The sequence below is a fragment of the Gossypium arboreum genome, chromosome 9 (genome assembly GCF_025698485.1).
Source record: "Gossypium arboreum isolate Shixiya-1 chromosome 9, ASM2569848v2, whole genome shotgun sequence".
NCBI classification, from domain to species: domain Eukaryota; kingdom Viridiplantae; phylum Streptophyta; class Magnoliopsida; order Malvales; family Malvaceae; genus Gossypium; species Gossypium arboreum.
This window is the reverse complement of record NC_069078.1, coordinates 63,802,299-63,814,236: the sequence shown is the minus strand read 5'-3', so window position 1 is coordinate 63,814,236 and position 11,938 is coordinate 63,802,299. Positions and strand designations below refer to the sequence as shown.

The 11,938-nt window shown below is 33.4% G+C and overlaps 2 protein-coding genes across 2 annotated transcripts; both read right to left on the bottom strand.

Annotated features, from left to right (window-relative positions):
- Positions 1-713: 713 nt before the first annotated feature.
- On the bottom strand, positions 714-4,224 carry LOC108454035 (uncharacterized). Its single transcript, XM_017752330.2, has 6 exons — positions 3,721-4,224; positions 2,484-3,501; positions 2,217-2,407; positions 1,853-1,889; positions 1,666-1,724; positions 714-1,551 (listed from the first exon to the last, which is right to left on the bottom strand). Exons 1-6 carry the CDS (start codon positions 3,819-3,821, stop codon positions 1,083-1,085), a joined length of 1,875 nt encoding a protein of 624 aa, XP_017607819.1. The 5' UTR covers positions 3,822-4,224; the 3' UTR covers positions 714-1,082.
- A 1,640-nt stretch (positions 4,225-5,864) lies between these two features.
- Positions 5,865-8,946, bottom strand: LOC108455091 (cysteine-rich receptor-like protein kinase 44). Its single transcript, XM_017753701.2, has 7 exons — positions 8,014-8,946; positions 7,674-7,808; positions 7,413-7,543; positions 7,102-7,312; positions 6,710-6,947; positions 6,475-6,625; positions 5,865-6,382 (listed from the first exon to the last, which is right to left on the bottom strand). The coding sequence occupies exons 1-7, from the start codon at positions 8,816-8,818 to the stop codon at positions 6,050-6,052; spliced, it is 2,004 nt and encodes a 667-aa protein (XP_017609190.1). The 5' UTR covers positions 8,819-8,946; the 3' UTR covers positions 5,865-6,049.
- Positions 8,947-11,938: the final 2,992 nt, after the last annotated feature.

Genomic DNA, 11,938 nt, shown 5'->3' with positions numbered 1-11,938 from the left:
AAGATCCTCCTCAACAAGGTAAATTTGGATATAATTCTTTGTGGGGGGGGGGGGGGGTTCAAATTGTTCTTGTTTCTAATGTTTGGTGGTCGAAAACATATTCTATTTTCTTGTTCTTTTAGATGTTATTGGTCAATATAATTAGTGTAGATCTATAAATTTGTTATCTGTTTTTTTCTTCTCATATTTGTGTTCTTGATTATGTTTGGCAATGTTCTGGAAGTAAAAAAAGTTTAAACAATGATGCACTAATGGTTGGAGTCCTAAGTCCTCCCAAAATCTAGAAGTTTGTAATGGTATTAAAAAGAGTCAATTAGATTATTTATATTAATTTTGTAAAATAACTGTAATTTTATTAAATCTACCATGAGTTCTCAACTGCTTATATTAAAAAATTGCTTCAGGTTAATCATACATTAAAAGTTTAACAAAATATATCGATTTGATTTAGAAAAAGTCCATGTATTTTTCATTATCATAAAAACATTATATTCTTATTAGATAGTTAAAAATACATACAATAATTTTAAAGATGATTTGAGTTTTTTGTTGTTGGGGAGTATGATATATTGTCCAAATTATGAATAAGCTAACGGAAAATTATAACCACATCACTTGTAAAGATGAACTTCGATTCACCTCAAATAATTTTTAGTTGATGGTGTTTTAAATTAGTATTAAATTAAGTTAAAATGTAAGTTAGCTAAGTCAACTTATTTTATTGAATTTCGATCTAAAAAAACTCATTTTATTGTTACTTAAAAGGGAAATTGAAGAAAAATATTCGGAAATACTATTGAAGAAATAATAACATTATTCTTCAGGAGTGCAAGCTGTTTCAGCTTTTTTTAGGCAACTGAATGTTCGAATAAAAACTGGTTAAAAAAATTTAAAATTCATAAAGAAACAAGACATAACTATTGATTTTTGTATGCCCATTGTTCTCCTGAAAATTTTCTTTTTCTTTTTTTTAAAAAAAAGGCAATAAAATAAAGAAAACAAAAAACAAAACCAGTTGCCTGCACTCATGACTTCAATGACTGCATAAAACCATTTACCAGTAACACCATCTGCTCTCAAAATTAGTAGCCATTTATCTGAGGCCTTGGAGTTGGACCCATCAACCGAGAGAATGGCATCTGGGTCCGGCCCGGTGTACCCCTTTGCCCACCATATTGGTCATCTTTTTTCTGATCGGAGAATGATTTCGAAAAGGCTTGGGCAAGCTCCAGAGCTGATGTTACTTTTCCATAACGTACACCAGCCACCTGAGCAGATACTGGATTAGTATTCTCCACAGGCTTACGCCAAGTCTCAGGTGAAGGCTGCCTCTCCTTCACTGGCGGTGCTTGCTGCGGTCTTTCAGTTTCCCAGCCATTCCGCCTATTTTCATTTCGCCAATTCCTCCTCTGCATGTCAACTCTTCCATTGTCAACACGATGGTTCCTCTCAGATTTTCTTCCACCTCTCTGATCAACAGGAGGATTCTCGACTCTTTCACCATATGCTTGGTCAGCAGCTTTTTCAGTCCTCGTAACATTATGTTTGACCCTTCACGTAACAATAATGACATGCTATTATTAGGTTTTGGCCAACCGGCAAACAAACCCGAAAAAGTGTAATGCAAAATGTCCTAGAATCACATTCAATACAAGAAATCTCTACCTATCAACATGTTGAACTGGCTCATGATTTCTATCATCTATCCCTCTTTCCTTTAGAACCTGAGAAGCAGACCGGCAATCCTATCAGGTATTAATATGACAATCACAAAAAATACCAAGCGTGAAGCTATAATAATGGATAAAAATGATTAAACATTCCAATAAGAAGACATGAGAGATTCACTCACCAGTTCTCGTGGGCGAGCACCACCAAACAATGAATTTCTGCATCAATGACACTTAGCTAAGTAGTTATTCATTAAACCTAAAGTGAGGATCAATTTCATTCCAACATTACCGTAGAAGTCATTAAGGACATGTAAACAAAATATTGATCCATTATATGCAACCACTCATTCACTAAGCTAAGAAGTATAAGGTCTAACATTCGAATTAAGTAATGACAGATAAGATCTACTCTGGCAAACAGGTGATAAACAAATTTAAGGACTCTAAAATTGCATTCATTGTTCCATTTTGCTTTAGTTGTTTCACAAGAACGCTATACATACATACAGAGTAACATTAACTCAGAGTCTAGAAACATACTACCTTTCCTTCTCAATGTTCCCTTCCAATTGTTCGATGGGCTGTGAACGTGGCTTTAAATTGAGCTTAGGACGATCCACTGTCTGATTCCGACTCTCACTACCAGCTAAACCAGGTTTTGAAGTATGCATATGTTCATGTGAACGGTTACCGATTTCAGTATGAGTAAGCATTAATTCACTTGGCTGGTGCCCCTATTTCAAGCATTTATAACAATTAGGGGTGAACCATATGAATCCAAACTTCAAGTGTATGGCATCAGAAGAATACCTGCTTAGGATCAACAACAGGTGATTTGGGGCCATCTAATGGCTTGCTCCGAGGAAATAACTTCAACTTGGGTCGCTCAGATGCTTCTGCCAGCGCTGATGGTGATGACTGCAATTCGTAACCACCAAATTTGCCATCAGAATGAGTTGAGCAAACTGCTTCACCATGTAACATTGATTTATTTTCTTTAACTTCCAAATAATTAAGATTACGGTTCCTTTCATAGTCCAGTAACTCCTTTCTCCCACCATGAATTGCATCTTCAATATTCAACCCCTTCTCCACATGCCTTGCCAATGACACATCAGAATACTCCCTTCCACCCGCAAGGCTCATTCTGCTGTACATCTTATCATCATAACCCTGGGAGTGCAAACCATTTTCTACTTCTGAATGTTTACTAACATCAATATCTTTCTGATATTGAAGGGACTGCTTTGACTGCCATCGACCTGAAGAAACCTTTTCAAGAGCACTAGCATGAGCCAACTTCGAGACAGCACTTTGTTCAGACCATGCAGATTGTACGGGCTCTGCAACACTAAACGACATCTCCTTCCTAGATGTCCATGCGTTAGGGTATGGTCCTGAAGCAACCTGCCCGTGGTTCCACCCCAAAGTCTGAGAACTCAAACCACCACGAGCAGCTTCAGACACTCTACCAGAGTGTGAATGCCCCACTCCACTTGACAATGGAGATACAGGAGCTGATCCGTGTCGGCCTGAAACCCTACCCGCATAAGCAGACTCCGGCTTCAGCTCCAGATGCCTAGCCGGAGCCCGAAAACTCTCATCACTAATGGTTCTACGTGGGGCAGAAACCCCATCTAACGGCGTTCTTTCATCCTCATCGAAATTTCGACCAATATGCACTGAACTGGTAAGAAATGGGGTTTTATTATCAAAATGCCTAGTTGCAGGAGACGAATTAGGCCGAGCACGGTGATCTGGCCGGCCCATGGCGTTTCCCCACGATGTTCCCCTATCATAACCTGAACGATCGGAAGGCCTAACAATCCTGTTCCCATCAAATTCAATAAGAATAAAGAGAAATATTAACAACTAGGGTTTCAGTTGCAGATCCAGTGACTGTCAGATCTAATATAAAACGACCCAAATTCAGCATTTTGAATTATACCCAGAAAAGCATACATCAAATAGTAAAGGAAAAAAAAGATCGAAAAAAAGATAAAAAAGATAAATTAAAATAAGTGGAAATTAAAACTAGGTTACTTACACGCCCGGGGCAGAAGGGAGAGGGAGATCAGTTGGGATTGAACCACCATGAAAATCTTTTAAAGTCATAGTGTTGCCACTGAAAGCCTTCTTCTTCGACATGTTTTTCTTCTTCGTTTCTTTATCTCAAATTCTCTTACTTTCTCTCTCAATTATATTAACCAAAGAATTCGTTAAGCAAATAGAAAATAAAAAATAAACAATTCAAAAATAAAAATAGAGGAACCCCCGATGCAAAAGAAGAATGGAGAAGCTCTAAAATGGTGGAGGGCGGGGGTTGCCTCTTACTTGCAATCTCAGGCCCTCTTTTTTTCTTTTTATTCTTTTTGGCTCTACTATACAAACAAAAAATGGTTAATGATTCTGAATCTCTCTGTTTCTGGGTTTTCTGATCTTTGTTTCTTCAGCTTTGTTTTAGCACCAAATCAGGGGTTGAGCAATTCAATTGCGAGTTCACAACACATATGTTTGTTGGGCTTTACCGCCTTCAACAATATATATTGAATGTAATCATTTTGGGGCCGACTATTATATCATTGTTACAACTTGGTCCAATTCTAAACTTTGGACCTGCCGTTTTTCATACCATCACTATATGATTTCATTTCTAGCTTCTTCCTTCTTTTTTTTTCTCTAAAATATAAAAAAGATGGGGTTTATTTTTTTACTTAAATATTATTTCCCATTTTAGATATATCCAAAACTTACTTTTCAAATTCTTAAAAAATTATTTTTTAAAAATGTTTTTATTACTACCTAAATGTCGAGTTTCTTTATTTTTATTGAATAGTATATATAGAATCTATTGTCCATCCACAATATAATGATGAAAAGATGTTAGTTTAAACTTGGCACCAGTAAATGTCGAGCTTATATTGACTACTTTTTAAGATTTTCTGTAAAAAAAAATTATTCTTTGTGGATATGAAAAAAGAATTGATGTGATAGATAGGAACACGTCTCTTGTATACATCAAATTCATGGATGATTTTTAATGAAAAATTTGACACATATGAATGTTGACTTTAAGCACAATTAACCTGACCTAAATATTTTGCTTCTTAAAATAAAAGATAAAAAATTATTAAAAATTCAACTCTGTCAATATTTTCTCATTAGATCTTCTCGAAAACATTTCATTACATTGACAATAATTTATGAGGGTTAGGTTGAGTTAAAGGGTTAAAATTTTATTTTAACCTAAACTTAATACTCGCGGGTGCCGAACTTCATAAAATATATTTATTAAAGTTAAGTTTACGGTAAATAATAAAACTTAAATATATAGAAATTTGACATATGTAAATGTCGAGATTATTACAATACATTTATTAGGTTTAAGTTTATAGTAAATGATGAAAACTCAAACATAATTAAACTCAACACTTATAGGTATCAATTCTATATAATTCATTGATTAGGGTTAAATTTATAATAAGCATAAATTTGATATTCGCAAATGTCAAGCTAAAGACTACAAATTTATTAGGTTTAACTCCCAACAAAAAAATTAATTTCATATCTCTTATATATTATATGAAACTTGACAGCTATGGATGTTGAGATAGCTTCACCATTGCATGATTATTACTTAAAATCTATTGGGACATGAAAATTTGCAGGCATAGGTTTCAAATAAAATTTGACACCCATGAATGTAAGGATTGCCATAAAAAAGAGGATTCTAAAAATTAACTTTTACATGAACTTATTTTAATAAATAATATATTATTTGACTATATCAAAATGAAAATAAAACCTAAAAATATGATTATCGTCAATTTATATTATTTGTTAATAAGTTTTAAATAATTTCTTACTTGTCAAAAATAAAAAAAATGATTACTTGAGTTAATCTCTAGCCTCTAGTTTACTTTTAAGTAGGATAATTTTTAAATATGATATATTAAATGTTGATAATTTAAAAATTATGTAAAACAAATGGTTTTTCTTTAAAGAATAGTTTTTAAATAATTCTTTTTTAAAGTATTTAACTTTTTTATAAAAATATTATGTGAGATTAAAAAACATAAACACCAATCAATAATTTATATATAAAAATCAATTATATTTTAATCGAATTGTTACCGTGACTTCAGAGGATCTTAAATGCTTATTTTCTTTCGGGATTTAAGAGTTTAGGAAGATTATAATAGAACTAGAAATTTATTTTTGAAAAAATATTAAAATAAAATTGGTTTTACTTCATTCTTAACTCAGTTTTTGACTCTAATAATTGAGTAGGGTGTCATCACTCAATTAATTCAGGTTAAAATCTTTTATACAAAAAATAAAATGAGAATAAACTTAAAATACACCAATTGCAAACACTACCTAGGAGATAGCTCACTAATTGAGACCTCGTTGCGGGACAATGGTGGCAACTCTGTGTTGGATTGGTTTGAAGCTGATGCCGATGAAGTTGACATATCAAAATTGAAGTTGCTCTGCATGACAAATGCTGGTTGTGCCGGCACGGCAAGGGTGGTCGAGAAGCTATTCAGCATCAGAACAACCGAAGCCATGGTTGGTCTGGCTGCTACATTTTCCTGAACACATAGCAATGCAATGTGAACGCATCTCATTATCTCATTCCTCGACCCATCACCCAATATGGGATCAACCAGATTCAATGCCGTCCCTTCTCTCCAGCTTCTCCATGCCTACCAAGGAATCAGCCAATGTCCAATTTAAACAATGTAAACATATAACTCTTTTAACATTGGCTTTCAGTCACTAGAAATCATATACTTACAAAACCTAGTATGTATTCGTACTGCTCATCGTAACGGAAGCTATTGTTTCTCTGGCCACTTATAATTTCTAAAAGTAATACACCGAAGCTGAACACATCTGATTTTACTGAGAATTGTCCATGGAAAACATATTCGGGAGCCATATATCCACTGCAATTAAGGGAAGCTTCATTAGTACAGTTCATATACACATGTTTAATATCTAAAAAGCTCCTAGGATGTCTTGATACTTACTGAGTTCCCACTATTCTGCTAGTGCTGCCTTGTGTTTCATCCTGTCCAAACAATCTTGCCATCCCAAAATCTGCAATTTTAGGAACCATCTCTGCATCTAACAAGATATTACTTGCTTTGAGATCACGGTGAATAATTCGAAGCCTAGAGTCTTCGTGAAGGTAAAGGAGTCCACGAACAATGCCATGTATGATTTTGAACCGTGTTTCCCAATCTAGTTCTGCACGCCTGATCCGATCTACGTCATCACAAAACTTTCAGATTAGTGGAACAAATTCAAGGATTAAATTTGGTGCATGTCCTTGATGATGGCTATATACATTTAAAAGGAAAAATATACAAAGTTGTAATAGAAATGCAATCTGAAAATGAAATTTAAACTGAAACATTACCAAAAATGAAATGATCAAGGCTTGCATTTGGCACAAACTCATAGATGAGAAGCCTTTCCTGTCCTTGCAAGCAAAAACCAAGGAGCCTAACTAAATTGCGGTGTTGAAGCTTGGCAACTAATTGCACCTCGGTCTTAAATTCTAAGTCTCCTTGACCAGATCCTTTAGACAGTCTTTTCACAGCAATCTCTTCTCCATTTGGAAGCTGACCCTGAAAACATAACAATATACATATGAACCATAAGTAGCTTTTGATAGATTTAGAAATACAGTTCATGTATATTCATTGACATAGCAGTACTATTCTTTGCCTTGTAAACAGCTCCAAATCCTCCTTGACCAAGCTTATTTGCATCAGAGAAGTTATCGGTTGCAACCAAAACAGAATCGAAGCCGAATTGCAAGGAATCGGCCGCAGACATCTCATTATCCGCATCCTTAGCTGCAAAAAGGCAATATAATTATTGTACAATTTCTTCGGCAGCTGATCTAAACTTACTAGTTGTTTGTTTGGTCTTTGTTTTATTATATTTTAGAGAATCCATGTCATGGATGTGAGTGAATTTACTTACTTTCAAATTTTATAGGTATGTCTTTGTTTCTTTTGGGTCTCTTAAAAATGCAGATGGAGATGATAATTAGTATTAGAAGGCCAACAACTGAAGCAATAACAATGATTACAGTTCGAGTTGTGTTATTCCCATTTCCTGCAAAACACAAATTTAGATTGTTATCATTCTTACGAACATACATATAATATATACGCAGATAAACCTAACAGGCAACCTCCAAACAGAAATAAGTAAGCACATATTAAACCACTGCTCATTTTGTTGGTCTTTTATTTTCTTTTCTTTTTTTCTTTAATTGCTTTGCTCAGGAAAAAGAAAAGAGTACAAATCGATTCTTTACCTGGAGGTGGCGTCGGAGAAGAAGTTGTTGGAGGTGACGGTAAAGGAACTGCGGTCTCATTATAAAAAGGGTTAGACTCAAACCTCAACACACAGTTTGGTCTAAGAATCCTACATCCCATCCTTCCATAGCAGCACCCTCCAAGTTCGCTCCTGCCGTAATTTAGACAAGCAGTGCAATTTTGCTGGTCCATATCTGGAGTACACTGTACCGTGGCATATACCGTTTGAAAGATACCAGTCGGTGCATTGCCAGCTGCGTACTTGCGGAGTGGGCCACTGGCTGCAGCTTCGCTGCTTAGATTATTCAATAGTTCACTTAATGCTCGATTGAACTGATCAGGGTTCGATGCATTCATCGGGTTGTTTTTACAAGAACGAGGATCGTTCTCCAGCTGCCCGTACACGTCTCGGTTGGCGTACCGCACCAAACAGAGCTCGGACCAAGCGGTGGCGACCTTGTTCCGGGGACAAAACTGCTTGAGTTCGGTTGCGGTAGAGTTGAGGCAAGTGTTGCAATCGACTTGGTTCATGTCACCCCTGCAAAGTGCGATTGAGTAAACCTTGTTGGGGCTTTCTCCAGCAGATAGATTGAAAAAGCCGTAATTGAAATAACTAAGAGTGGCGAATCGGGAGATGATGCTATTGAGGTTGGCCTCGTAAGTGCTGTTTGGGGTGTAATTGCCGCTGCCTTGACTACAATCGTGCTCAAAGTAAACAGGATTAAGCTGTGCAAGGACAAGAGTAGGGAGGAAGGAAAGAACAAGTGAATAAGAAAACAGGGGAACTGTTGTTAAAGATCCCATTGCCAGTGGAACAATCAATTACGAAAACATGACTCACCCTTCTTACTTATAAGTTTGGCGCAGCCGCGTACGCCGGGCACTAACCAACAATCAGTAAGTCAATATTACAAGGCCATACAGAAGACCTTGAACATTCAAAGTTGAAGCTCTTATCATACCCCTTTTCTAATTTTATAATATATTAAATTATGTTATTTTTATGTAACATAAAAATTTTTTATTTATACTAATATATAATATAAATACTAAAAATGTTATATTACCTATATATAAATTTTAATACAAAAATATATATAAATTTTAAATTAAAATTAAAAATAATATAAATATTTTTAAAAATTAAAATATATAATATGGATATGTTTAAAATGAGTTTAGGTTAGTTATTTATAAATACCTGAGACATGGACAAAATTTTTGTTGATATTTCGGATTAAGCTGAGCTAAGAATCTTGGACAAAAAAGTATGTTTATACCAAATGCCTAAACCCGACTCGACCCAAATTTATAAACACATTTATAACTTAAATATCTTAGCCCACTACCATTCATCCAAAGTGTATAATTAGTAGAACTTTTTTTAATCTTTATTGTTTTTAATGAAAGAAAATTATTGATATTGTTATCAGTGAGGTAGTGTTTGGAAAGGTTAATAATTGAATATGAATATATTTGATTGTAATATCTCAGGAGTGACATGTTTGGGTAATGTTTGTAATTGGCGGGTCTCACAAAATTAGATATAATTAAAGCACTTCAATTATATTTTTCAATTCTTACGGGAAGTGAGAATTAAAGTAATTAAACTCAAATTCAATTACTCTAAGGCTTTCCAAGCCCTCAAACAAGTCTAGGTTATAAACATTACATTATAAGCATCATAAACATTTACTAGGGACGGCTATGATAAAAAAAATTCTAAAATTGTATTATAAATCTTAAATTATATTATGTATGGATTGGTTGACTGGGTGATATAGTAGTGGCTTAGGAAAATAAAAAATTCCAAGGCTCTTTAAGTCATTCACAAATTTTGAATCATTGAGGATAATTCCACTTGTATCTTTATTAGTGGAATCGAGTTCGTTGGGTAAATAAGTAGTTTCAAATGAGTTTATTTGCCTAAACAAACACAATTCCTCTTGTAAATGGTAGCCAACTTCAAAGATGATATTTTTTTGTTAAGTAGTGAAAGTTTTTATTATATTGAAAATATTTGTTATCATATTAAAATCTTTTGAATTACAAAATTTTTAATAAAAATATATTGAATAAGTTTAGTAGGTACATATTTGCTAGATGTTAAAGTTTATTTTAATTTATTACAAATAATTTATTTTGAAAGAACAATAAATTAAAATTTAAAAATAATTTATTTTAAATGATTTGAGTATTTTAATAATAGTTATTTGTTGTTAGAGATAAAAAAGGTAAAGTACAAAAATGGTTATTAAAGTAATGCCCGTATTGGGGATCAATTCGTATAAACAACAAGATAGTAAAAATAGAGAAGATCGAACACAAATATTTTACTTGAAAAACTATCACCGAGAGATAAAAAATCACGGGCAAAAGAGACTTCAACTTTTCACTGAGCAGCAAACATAGAGTACAACGAAAACTTGAATACAAAGAACAAAATCCCAAAAGAAACCTAAATATCCAAAATACAAGAGTGCTCTAAATAAACTCTTTAACAAATCTCACACAAGAGATATTTAATGCAAATTTGATTCTCTGAATCTAATTGTATCTAAATAGGGTTTCAAAGGCTCTTTAAATAGGCTTGGGATGTGAGTCCAATATGACTAAAATAACTTTGTAGGAAATAGAGTTCGACAGGGAGAAGAAGTCCTATTGAAAGTAAAAAAGCCGAAGCTATTTTCTCCTGTTGTTATCGTTTCGTCCAAACATGGTGTCTCTTCCTCATCCCGACGTCGTTCTTGGTTCGTTGGGTGCCAAAGGTGTCGTGTCGTCCCGGCATCTCCTGTCGTCTCGATGTCCGGGAACTCCTTGTCCCAATGACGCATAGATTTCTACTCTTCTTCGGCTGTTTGTCGATTCTCAACTTAAATGCTCACAATGTATCCGATAAATGCGAGGCACACCCCACAACTCGTATTCTATTTTGCTCACTGAGCTTTTAATTTTTTCTATTTTGGTTCATAAACTATTTGAAATCATTTTTTTTTGTCACTGAACGTTAATAGCCATTTGAAATTTAACGGAAATGCTGATGTGGGATTTTTTTTTCCTATTTTTCTAATAATAAATTTATCCCTCTAATGTTTACACATACTATGAATTTAGTCCTAAATATAAAAAATTTAACAAATTTAGCCCTCAATTTCAAATTCTAAAAAATTTAATAAATATAGCCCTCAATATTTACAAAAGGACAAATTTTTATTTTTAAAAATGTTGTAAATTTTACAAAATTTAAAAAGAAAAACCTCCTGGTTACTGTTATCTTTTCCAATTACTGACGACAAGCACAGATTTAGGCTGAAAGAAACTGTGAAGAATGCAGGAAGGTAATTTGTTTATGTAAATCATACTGATATATCTTCATGGTGCTGTTTTTTATTTATTTATATGAAACAAATAAAATTGACATATACGCATGACTGTTTTAAAGGTAATTACGGATCTCAAAGAATGATAAACTTCATGAATGACAGCAATTTGATGGAGCTTCTCAACCGTTCTGATTATGTGCCAACCTATAAAGATAAGGATGCTGACTGATGCTCGTAGGTGATGTTCCATGGCTGTAAATTTTGTAAAAATTACAAATTTTTTATTTTATAAATGTTAAGAGTTAAATTTATTGATTTTTTAGAATTTGAATTAAAATGACAAATTTTGTAAATATTAAGAGTTAAATTTATTAATTTTTTTATATTTAGAATCAAATTGCTAAAAGATATAAACATTAAAGAGTTAAATTTATTATTAGACCAATAAAAAATACGTTAACATTTCTGTCAAAATTTTAACTGTTGCTAACATTCGGTAACCAAAAAATTGATTTAATAATCAAAATAGAAAAAATAAATTAAAATTTGAGATAAAAATAGAATGCAGGCAATGCCATTTCTATACTTTACCAAAAACATA